The sequence below is a fragment of the Maniola hyperantus genome, chromosome 24, assembly GCF_902806685.2.
Source record: "Maniola hyperantus chromosome 24, iAphHyp1.2, whole genome shotgun sequence".
In the NCBI taxonomy this organism is placed as follows: domain Eukaryota; kingdom Metazoa; phylum Arthropoda; class Insecta; order Lepidoptera; family Nymphalidae; genus Maniola; species Maniola hyperantus.
This window is the reverse complement of record NC_048559.1, coordinates 6,263,656-6,276,099: the sequence shown is the minus strand read 5'-3', so window position 1 is coordinate 6,276,099 and position 12,444 is coordinate 6,263,656. Positions and strand designations below refer to the sequence as shown.

General features: G+C 37.4%; 1 protein-coding gene across 5 annotated transcripts in view; it reads right to left on the bottom strand.

The window, feature by feature from the left end:
- Positions 1-5,955: 5,955 nt before the first annotated feature.
- The window catches only part of Osi24 (Protein), a 61,628-nt gene continuing 55,139 nt past the window's right edge, over positions 5,956-12,444 (bottom strand). For all 5 annotated transcript variants that reach the window (XM_069506926.1, XM_034981409.2, XM_069506924.1 and 2 more), the window contains 5 exons: positions 10,732-10,819; positions 9,953-10,052; positions 8,331-8,496; positions 7,731-7,954; positions 5,956-6,345 (listed from right to left, as the gene is read on the bottom strand). In XM_069506926.1, the coding sequence (XP_069363027.1) occupies positions 7,741-7,954; positions 8,331-8,496; positions 9,953-10,052; positions 10,732-10,819 (568 nt within the window). In that variant the 3' untranslated portion in view covers positions 5,956-6,345; positions 7,731-7,740. The remainder of the gene's footprint in view (positions 6,346-7,730; positions 7,955-8,330; positions 8,497-9,952; positions 10,053-10,731; positions 10,820-12,444) is intronic.

The following is a 12,444-nucleotide window of genomic DNA, read 5'->3' as shown; positions in this document are numbered from 1 at the left end:
TTCATAATTTGGTTCATGGAAATTCAGAGGTTCCTCAACTTTGGATTGATGTTTGGAAACTCTTCCCATGAGGTTTCAAAAACATGTAAATGTCTACCCTTTTGTATTAAGGTTCCGTAGTAAAACACGGAACCCTTATGGCTACGTCATGTCTCGCTGTAAATTGTGATAGCCTAGTGGTTAAGATCTTGGTCTCTTATCCCCCTTGAATAGGAGGACAACGTGAGTGAGTGGAGGGTCAACCTCGGCGGACGTCACTGGCTGGGTCGCGGTTGATTGTTTCGGTATTTCCGTGACCCAGTCGCCAGGCGACGGGCAGGAGCGCCGCTGGGTTTTGGTGGGTATTCCGGTCGCCTCTCGGCTGGCGAATCCCACTTACCTTCCCTGGCTAGCTGGCTGGCTGGCTGGCTTCGGTGGGGATGCGTAAACGCATAGCGGTAAAAAAAACCGGCCAAGTGCGAGTCAGACTCGCGCACTGAGGGTTTCGTACTACAATCGTATTTTATCGATATTTTGCACAATAAATCAAAAATTATTATGCCTAAAAATAAATAAAAATCTGTTTTAGAATGTACAAGTAAAGCCCTATCATATGATACCCCACTTGGTATAGTAATATTACTTTAAAAGTTGAAAATAGCAATAGGTATTTGTGCATGAACACATTTTTTTTTCTTGTGATGTAATCACAAATTCATGGTTTTCAGATGTCTGCTATAAGACCTACCAACCTGCCAAATTTCATGATTCTAGGTCAACGGGAAGTAACCTGTAGGTTTCTTGACAGACAGACAGACAACAAAGCGATCCTATAAGGGTTCCTTTTTACCCTTTGGGTACGGAACCCTAAAAATGCCTTCAGAACCCTACTCTAGGCGTGATATTTTACACACTTGACTAGTTATTTTATATTCAAATTGACACGGAAAGTACTTTTTGTCGCAATGATGTTCCACGAAAACTTTGTAGGTATCGTTAATAAAAAGTTTTTTTATCCATTTTGTATCACGCGATGAAAGTTTCAAGTTATTGTTTTTGTTGTTTTGTGAATTGTTGCATGGAATATTAATGGGAATCAGCATTCCCATAGAGTACAGTACTTCTTTACATTTTGATAATCTTATCACTTACCCATTTTATAAATGCGAAAGTGTGTTTGTTTGTTGGTTTGTCCTTCAATTATGTTGTAACGGATTGACGTGATTTTATGCTTGGATATAGATATAAAACATACCTTGAAACATAGGCTACTTTTTAAACGGGAAAATCTGATTTAGATGGGATTGTACCATAGGATTTTAAAACCTAAATCCACGCGGACACAGTTGCGAGCATCAACTAGTAAGCTATAATATGGAAACTCAGAAGCCGATAGAGAGAGCTGAAATGAGGAGATCCGCAGGAGATCCAGAGTAACTTACCTGACTCTGAAAATTAGAGGTGCGTGCACGGGATCGCACCCCCGATCTCTCGAACAGGAGGCCGATATCTTAATCTCTAAGACTTTGGCTTTTACCGCTCAATTAATCGAATATTTTGCTCCAAATCATTGCTACTTAATCACAATCTACAGATCAAAGCATACTTACGGCAGGCTATTGTCGAGGTACCAGCCAGGTAACCTCCCCGTGTGCCTGAGTGTTGCGAGTCCCTTCCGGGGGAAGAGCAGTACTTGGGCTGGTGTACCCTGGTAATATGGTTAACAATTTCTCTTCTTGAGATATTGTTAGCCATGGCTAATTGACCTGGCAGGGAGGGGGTGTTGTCCGCGCGTCCCTCTGACTGAGCAGAGACTACTGAGGGCGCAGTAGACGCACCCATGGGGCATAGCCCCAGGAGCGGAGGGTGTGGCTGTGGTGGGTGGTTGGTGATGAGTGTTTCATCACCCATCCACACACTGGCTGCCCCACCGGTCTCTCGCCTGTCCAGTTTGGTGACGGGCGAGGGAGATGGTGAGGATGGGGAACGTGGAGAGGGAATGGCCCTCCCCACGAGCCCTAGCCCTCGTGAGGATCTGTGGATGATTGACACGGGGCGGTCCGTCGCTCACGGTGTTTGGGAGCACGTAGTTCCCCAGTGGTGGGTCTGCTGCGGCGGACATCCACTGGCGGAGTAACGAGGCGTTGTTGGTCCCTTGTGCTCCGTCGTTAGCGGTGGGGTGGAACTTCGTGAGGTTTTTAGTCAGTAGGAGTCCGACATAACCACTGTGCTCCCCCGTGGCCGGTGGTATCCATGATGGATTTTCTTCACGAGAGAAAAAAAAAAAAAAGGCTATTGTCAAACCATTCTCATTCTGAGAGGAGACCTATTCTCAGTAGTGGGCCGCCGGCGGTGGGTTGATCATGATGATGATGATCGTTAGTCATTTGATGTAGGTACTAAATTAAGAAATATGTAGTACGTTTAAAAAGTTTTGATGCTTAATAATTTGGTGCAAAATGATCGATTAATTAAACTTTATACTGTATCAAAATACGAAAACGTGACCTTGTCCACTCATATGACTCAACTTAATGCGAAAACCCCAAAACAATTGAGCCACTAACCGAAAAACATAATATAAGCCATTACCCAAGATTATGCACTGAGGTTTAATAATCCAGCCTAAATTGATTCACTCAAAATTAACCTTTATAACTCGAGTCATAGTGTTGTATTTCGCCTATTTAACGTAATTACGATTCATCTTTCAAACTTACAAGCAAATTATTTCGTGGTTTCAAAATGAACTCTGTTTTAATATACATACGGTTGAAGTAGTCATTAAAAGTTAATAAAGGAAGGTCAACTTTCTCCTGGTATAGTGGCCCGCGAACCGGATCTACTACTACATTCACTAAACTTGGATGACTAAGTCATGATACTTACTATGATGTCATTTGTGTCAATTGGATGTAACGAAACTTATTTAAGTAATTTCGTTTAAATTAAGTTAGGATAAATTAAGCTTAGTTCATGGTTTTCTTTAATTGTCACATTGAAGCTAAGCACTTTTTTGTTTAAGTTTAACATTTAAAATTGCAAATATATCCTACTGATTTTTCACGAAGCAGTTACCAATAAATAACAGATACACGTTTTTAACATTAATTTTGAACAAATAGTAATACAAAATTACTATGTAAAGGAGTATTCAAATGTAAAGTGTTACAATCTGCTTTGAATTTTTGATTTTTTTTGAAAAATTTAAAATTGTTTGACTTTGATTTTTTTTAAATCTAGGTAGGTACAGATACTTTTAGTTTTTAGTTTTTCTCCACAATTGCTAGATTCAGTAGAAATTTGATCTTTAATGCTGTCAAAAAGATTTAATTAAGTTTCAAGATTTAATCAAGCATTTATTAACTCGGAAAAATGTAATGGTTGAAAAAGTAAACCATTGCATTATTCCGTAAGAAAAGACCCCTCATTTTACATGCAAATGAAGCCGTCCCGAGCGCTAAAGTATCAAGACTAATGTACCGCTCACTAGAATATGTAACAGCTAGTACGAACAATGGGTCGACTGCATCTTTGAAAGCCTTTGTACGAAAATTTACCTACCAAGTAATGGACGTATTTCTACTAAGTTTAATATGAACATCTAAATATATAAAAGGAAAAGATGACTGACTGACTGACTGACTGATCTATCAACGCACAGCTCAAACTACGGGACGGATCGGGCTGAAATTTGGCATGCAGAGAGCTATTATGATGTAGGCATCCGCTAAGAAAGGATTTTTGAAAATTCGACCCCTAAGGGGGTGAAATGGGGGTTTGAAATTTGTGTAGTCCACGCGAACGAAGTCGCGAGCATAAGCTAGTTTAGGTATAAGGACGTCCTCATGCCGAAATTCGGACCCTGATTACACTGGCAGTCAATCTCAAAAGAGACTTGTTCATAAGAGGGATATGGGATGGCTCTGCCAAGTATCAGCTTGATGCATTGGATTCGGTGGACCGTCGCGCTAGAAGACTCATTGGTGACGAAGCGCTGGTCAATTCTAAACTTCACTTCTGAATGCAGGTTTTCTCACGATGCCGACGTTTTCCTTCACAGTTACGCAAATTATATTTTTCGATCAAATTATGCGATTTCAGGCACTTAGGTAGGTTCATTTAACTTTTCGAAGTTATGTGCATGTACAATGTACATATTCTAATTTAGATAGGTAGGTATGAACTTTAAAAGATAAAACTAAAAAACAGTAAAAACCATACTTTCAAAATAAATTTATTTTCAAAATAAGTTACAACGTTCATCGCTTTAACAAATAGGTAGGGTGGATATAATATCAGTATATATGTATAATAATAATCAAAACAATAAATTTATGTGCACCCTTTTGGTTTAAATATTACAGACTAGCTGATGCCCGCGACTACGTCCGCGTGGATTTAGTTTTTTAAAAATTCCGATGGAACTGTTTGATTTTACGGGATACAAAGTAGCCTGTGTCACTCTCCAGGTCTTTAACTATAACCATGCAAAAAATCACGTCAGTCCGTTGCTCCATTGCGACGTGGTTGAAGGACAAACCAATAAACCAACAAACAAACACACTTTGGAATTGGGTAGTGATTTCAATTTAATAAATTAATGTAACAGACTATTCAAATGTAACAATAGTTAAGTACACTTCGTTATTTAAATATATTTTATCAACTAAAAACAAAATACATTAATAAAATTATTTTACAGTACTTAATTTAATTTTTAAATAAACTCAAATAAATTACACCTTATTAAATAAAATAAATAACTAAATATAAATCAAACATCAAAAATGCAACCAAACATAATAAATTACAATCACACAATAAATAATTCTATAATAATTAATTCATTATACCATAATATTATTATTATGGGTCTCTGTATAATTTAAATAAAAATATAATCTACTAGAATCTATTTACAATAATTCGTTATACCTGGATAGTAGGTATCTATAACTTTTTTTTATTTTTAATGCTTATTTTATTTTTCCTTGATTTCAGAAATTGTCCCCAAAATCGAAATAAATACGACACATTTACACATTTACAATTTAGAGACGATTTATTATCACCAAATAAATTTGAGCTTATTAATATTATTATCGTCTTTACTTGTCAGTTGAAAAAGCTCTTTATCCGATTAAATATAATTATGGTATAAGAGACCGTGGAAAATATAAAGGTGCTTGATAACGGCTAAAAGTTTGTAATATGCAGTAATATGGTTCATATTATATAGACCTTCCAGACCATGAATATGGCAGTGGATTTAAGTGTCATGAGATTTTTTACATAATGGTTTTTTTAATTTCCCGTTTTACTCAACTGTAACAGATTATGATTATAATGTATACGCATTTCCTACATTTTTGCCCATAAACCTTCGTGGATAAATGGAGCATAAAACTGATCATACATTATAGCATACCCCATGAGCCGCACATGAATTAAAGCAACACTAACTTGGCGCTGAAATGACGCATTTCCTTGCAAGAAAATTGCACTTAGCGCGGATGACCCCAAACTTCTTTTATGCACAGAGGTGGTGACATTAGCACTAAACAGTAGGTCGATTTCGTAAAACCTGCATCAATCATTATTACAAACCCAATTGTTGTGATTGGCCGAATTTGTGCCATTCTTGTTGCAACAATGCATTGTAGCCAATTAATTAATGAGCGGGCATCAACCATAATCCGAGGTGATTGCGATCGTGACATTGTAGCTGTCATTCTACCGCAATCGAGCAGCAGGAATATTACATATTTTATTTGTACTACCACAAGTAAGAAAGAAAAATGCGGCGGGTACACTTGCTATAATGTGCGATCAGTATAAGTCGAGGTTAAGGCCAACCCACATTGCTACAAATCCCAAGATAATTTCCTGCCGCTAATAAGATCATGTCATACGTTATACAAGTAGGTCACAAAAATAATATTATATTTTTCTACTACTTTTTTTACATTACGAATAAAAAAGATTTTTTTTTATTACTCAGCTATAAACATACCCAAAATTGACCATTCTATGATTTTACGGTTTAGTATTAATAGGTTTCTTAAGTTTCGAATAAATAGTAGAAATTCAAAAATTTTGCACTTTAACATAATTGAACTTGGTAATCTACAAAATATTATGTAAAGAATGCCGAAATTAACGAATTTCGTAATATAGTTGTAACCACGTTAGCAACCAATGTAAGTAAACCATAATTCAAAGGATGTTTTTTCGATACCAATTATATTTATTAAATCGCTCCCCGTCGCGTCGGTTGAAAAATATCTTCATAAAAAGAGCTCGGGCGTAAGTATTTGGAACAGAATTATTATGTAGATATTAAATTCCTCGGTAGTTCGAGACCTGTAATGAAAAAAGTATACAAATAAATAAAAATTTACATTTGTGATTTAGAAATATTTGGCTATTAGAAAATGTCACGAATGGTTTACACGTTATTAATTGTACCTACCTATTCTAAAATTCTTACCATTTACTTTTTTTGATGCTGTACAATAATAGTAGATTGTACAACAAGGGCATAAAACTAACCATGTTATCCGAAACGTTTCCCGAGCCGAAGGCGAGGGTAAAATGGGTTTGTGACCGAGTTATAAACTCTGATTTTCACTTCGATTGCGAGGAAACGAAACGTGAGCTCACTCTCATACTTCACCTCTTCGCGTCATTACATACAGCTCTAGCCATACATCGATAAATCACCCACTGTGCAGATACAAGGTCAGAGGCCTTTTAAAGAAACGACAAATATATAGAGCGATATCTAACTGCGCAAGTTCAAGGTCGAAGACCTTTTGCGTGACACAATCTGTAGCTTACATAAAGTACCAGGAAAGAATGGGTGCATAGGAGGCTAGGCTCAGGCACCATAGATCTTCCATACAACACTGTTATGCATGAGAGCATAAAAAGCAGTTTTAGTCCGTTTACATCCAGCATAAAGAACTTATGAAGACTTTTACTGCATGAGAAGTATATACGGCATATACTTCGGCATATTATTTCATTCATTCATTCATTCTATTTTTTGAGCTATTCTTAGTAACGGCTGAATTAACTTTGATCGACGATTTTGGCTCACTTCGAAGTATTGGCGAAGGCCTTCCTACCTACATTACTATTGCGCTTTGTGTACGTTTCAAAGTTCAAACTTTAATTACATAGAGGAAATTAAGTCTATTGTGATACTCAACAACTTCTTTGAAGTATGTATTCTAGTATCTCCTAGTTTACAAATCAGTCGAAACTAATACCATAATATGATTCTCTATAAATTACAGTTCAAAGGAAAGCTTGGAAATTATTTCTCTGAACTATTAATAGCGTAAACTTCAAAGAGTACAAAGTTACTTCGATACAAAGCGTGACAGAATCTGCTCGAGCAGGACATTACAAAGGAAGCTTGTATAGTACCCGGTAAGAAATATTACAGAGGGGTTGAAAACGCCCTTAATGGCTTCGAGAAAAGGATGGTACGGTTGCGCCTGTTTGCTCGACTTGGCGGGGGCACTTCGAGAATATTATGGAAAACTCTCAGGCATGCAGGTTTACTCACGATGTTTTCCTTCGCCGTTAAAGCAAGTGATATTTAATTACCTACTTAAAACTCACATAACTCCGTAGAGGTGCATGCCCGGGATCAAACTCCCTACCTCCGGTTAGGAGACGGACGTCATAACCACTAGGCTTTCACAGCTTAGATGAGCTATAGTACCCTGATAACTTACCAATCAACGTCTATGTAAAAAATAGCTTTCTGGCCGTGACAAGTTTATTGATATCATGGTAAGCCGCTATCATAGTGTGGGAAGGCGCAGTGTTGGTCAAGCAAGCTGGATGCGCCTTCATGCAGTCCGTGCCCTCCTGACCCCTCCTCGCAGCACGCATGTATCGGAAGAAACGCAGAATTTCCGGGTTGTCGGACACTGGCCGACGCAGCTCGTTGAGCTCTCTGTGAAGCAAGAATAAGCTTATTAATAAGAATCCAATACATAAATTAAAAAAAAGAAAACTAAATAGGTATCTACTTATCTCTACTTAATATTAAAAATGCGAAAAGTGTATCTGTCTGTATGATCTAAACAATACTCATTCTGCGAGAAGACCTGTGCTCAGTAAAGGACTGGCGATGAATAATTGACCCTTTTTAACGCCAAAAGAATACTTCTGTCGGGCGTAATATTCCATAATAGCAAACACTTTCTGAACATGCAATAAAGTGCGCATACCTGGGGCAGACTACCTCCAGCATAAATTACGTGATGGAAGTTTATTTTACGTAAACTCCATCATGATATATATTATTTTTTAGCCTTTATAATACATACCTACTCAACTGCGCTGACACCAAGTTACTGTACGGCGCGTACTTGGCAGGACTGGAGTACATCAGGCAAATCAGTTGCTCCCTACAGGCTTCTAACTTCACATCGCTGAGGGTTTGTCCGCCGATCATCATGCCGTCTTCTGTCGTGGTTTCTGTTGGGATAAGACCTGGAATTGGAAAAGAGATTCTTAGAAACATCAATGACTTTGGTGCAGTGGTGAACGCTGTGGTCTTTATAAGCTTGAGGCTCTGGATTCCTGGGTTTGATTTCCAGCAGGGGCAATATGGGTAATTAATTTTTTTTAAATTTCTAATTCAGCTTCGGCTGTAGCTACCATGTACCTACCATGTACCTACTACAGTTCTTGCAATTCACGAAGGCGAGTGGCTCATTGTTTAAGTCGTATCGGTATAAGGTTGGTACACTAAATGTGTGCGTTTGCGAGCGCTTGCTCGCGACTGATTGGTCTGACATGCATGCACACTTACGTAATGCCCGTGTATCCGACGTAACCACAAATAAAGTCCACTTGCCTTCGTGAATTGCAAGAACTGTACCAAGTGATTAAGCGTTCCGGTACGATGCGTCACGCGCTGTCGAAATCGAATCGAAATGGGTTTGGGTTTAATTAAACTGCCATGCCCCTAAAGCAAGTTTATTTTTAAAATAGATGTTACACACAGACAGACGGGCAGATGGACTCGATGAAGGTGAAGATGAAGATAAGGGTTCCTTGTTTTACTAAGGAATCTTAAAAGTATGCATTAGCTAGTTCTTTTATTTATAAAAGTATCTACTTAAAAATGTATTCCTTTTGTTAAAGCTTTTAAAGCTGGTAAAATGTTGTCGGAAATAAAAGTAAACAGCCATATTTGGAAATCTATACACGTAAATGTAAATTTAAAATCTTTTCGATATAAATCTTCTTTTGCAGCATAAAAATATTGGCCCGAGAGCTTGTAGAAAATTTGGAAAAAGTGCTAAGTAAACGGTAGAAGTATAGTTCATAATTTTCTAGCTTTTCTGGGTATAGTAGATAGTAAGTAGATATACCATCAGACCAGCCAGGCGATTCTTGGTGAATTCGTGGAATTGTTTATCAATGTATTTTTTATGATAATAATAAGAAATTTATTCTATAATTAATAAGTTCCTACTTATTTTCTTAAATAAAATAAATATTAGCAGACTATTTAATGGATACAATTTAGTTGGCAAGAGTGTTATAAGCTGTTAACGGAAACATACCGGAAACTATTATGTTTCCGTTGTTATCAACCTTTTTATTAATAAAAAAGTTCGTTCTTGCGAGCTCCTATTTCGTAGCATTGTTATAATTGTCAGTGGTTAACTTTTAGGTCTTCTCTCACTATCTAGTAATAGTAAATTGTAATCCTATCACAGACCAGCAGGCAACATTTTCCAACTCAGGTAACACCAAAAAGGCAATCTTATTCACTTTCAGCTTCTGTCAAGCACCTTCTCAGAATTTCCCATTGCCTCCTGAACTATATTCACTCAGCGGTGCTTTGTTCAATCACCTGAGAAAGTCTTTTTCATTGACACTGAAAATAATGAATATCAACTTTATAATTATAGGGGTAAGATTAAATTCAGCTTACCTAGTCTTGCGAAGATACCGTCGAGCCGTGAAAGCAACGGCGAGTAGAAAGGATCATAGTTACTCAAGATCATAGAGGAAGCTGGGATTTTCTGGAAAATCTGAAACATTTATAGATTAACTAGATATTTCCCGCAACTTCGTCTTCGTCGTCATATAGGTTTTTGAAAATCCCGAGGGAACTCTTTGATTTTCCGGGATAAAAAGCAGCCTATGTCCTTCCCCGGGATGAAAGCTATCGCTGTACCAAATTTCGTCAATATCGGTTGAATGGATGGGCCATGAAAGGCTAGTAGACAGACAGATAGACAGAGGGACAGACAGACAGACAGACAGACAGATAGACACATTTTCACATTTATAATATTAGTATGGATTTAATTGCTCAGATGACAGGTTTTAATTTCCCTTGAGGATTTATTAATGCAGTTTAAAGCGTTCATTAGTTTGAAAAATCGTTTCGCCTAGCAATATGTCTACAAGATAGTCCATACAATACGAAAGTGTGTATGTCTGTCTGCTAGATTTTCACGGCTTATCGGTTTAACAGATTTTGACGAAATTTGGTAGAGAGATAGCTTGCATTGCATTCCAGAAAAGGACATAGGCGCTTTTTTATTCCGGAAAGTCAAAGTTCCCACGAGGTTTTGAAAGATCCGTTTAACAGATTTTGACTTAGATAGCTTGCGTTCTCGAGATAGACTAAATGTACGTTTCAAGCAGTACCTAAGAAAATTGTACTAAGTAATCTACATGGTAATCAGTACCTCTGTTACGCACCTTATAGTTGTTGCTCGTAGACATTTGATTTTTGTAGTAACCGTTCTTGGTAGGTAAATACGACACTTTTGCACCTCCAGGTCCGAATCTGAAAAGAGTAAGTGTAAACAAACGTACTTAGAAAGAGATAGCGGTTTTGTAGAGCGTTGTCTCTGTCGTTGAGTCCGACAAAATTTCACATTGTATGAGTGACAGAGACAACGCTCTACAAAGCCGAAACCTCTTTCTAAAGGTCGATGTACAATATTTCTTTACGGCTACTGTACCTACATAAATTTAGTAAAGGAGAGATGATTATTTTTTATGTTCCGCGCTCATATTTCGATGTTTTTGCGAATGCGAATTCCAGTGGGACGACGCGGGAAATTCGAATATGTTTCCACATGAAGAAATACATATAAGAATCTTGGTTTATAGCACGTTAACGTAAGCCGACATTTTGAAAATGAATTTTAACCTGCTCTCAGGGGCTGCTCCAAGTACCTACTTGAAAATGTATATTGTATATTATAATATTATGAACCAGTAAAATAATTTTTGAGTGATTTATTTATTTTAATAATTACAAAGAATAATAAAACTATACTTAGAAATATCATTAAATTAAAATAACTAAAACTAAGAATTAAAGTACCTACTTATCAAAATTTTGAGCCCTAGGTAGGGTGCCCATTATGCAGGCAGCATTCCCGCGCTGAATAGCTATTGAAAGTCGTTGCGCGAGAAAGCGGCCCGCGCGAGGTTACTTTGCTGTATTCAGTAGGTACTAGCTCTTTTCTGTGATTTCGTCTGCGTGGTTTTATTTTTGATTGATTTCGTTGAAGCGGGAATCCATTTTTAATGCAAATAATTGGTAATGACATATATCTTACCGATATACCTATCCATCCATACCCATATTATAAATGCGAGTGTGTTTGTTTGTTGGTTTATTAGTTTGTTGCTTTTTTCAATCACTTCGCTACGGAGCAACAGATTAACCTGATTTTTTGCATAGGTATAGTTAAAGACCTGGAGATTGACATAGGCTACTTTTTATCCCGGAAAATCAAAGAGCTCTCACGGGATTTTTAAAAAACCTAAATCCAAGTCGCGGGCATCAGCTAGTTTTTTATATTTTCTTCGGGATAGTATTATAAATAAATAATCTCTATCTCTCTGGTATAACTAACTGTATTGGGGCCGGAATTCCGTGCGCGAGTTTTGCAAAATTTGTCCAAGCAGACAAAATATAGCCCGGCAAAGTTTGTCTCACAGCGCATCGTGCCTCAATGAACATTTAACTTCATGGAAAGAGTTATGTTTCCGCCATGAAGTCCATAAAATACGGCAACGCGAAATATGGCTTGAAATGCGAAAACGTAAAATCCTTTCAAAAAGTCTCTAAGTACCTAAATGGGGATAAATCACTGGATTACATCCACATGGAGTACATATTTTGTTTTTTTTAAACGATGCTTCTTAATGGTTGAATGAATGAATTAATATAGATTATAGGCTTTCATTGTACACCACATAAATCAGTACATGTACACAGTGGCGTGCACATGGTTTAGAGCCAGGGTAGGCATTAGTAAGGTAATAAAAGGCATAACTGGCTAAAAAATAACGATCATTGAAATATTTCAATTATGGTAACTATTTCTAGGGTAAGCAGCGCTTTTATACCTCTATGAGTTACAGGCCTCTACATGTACAGTAAGTACAGAGAAC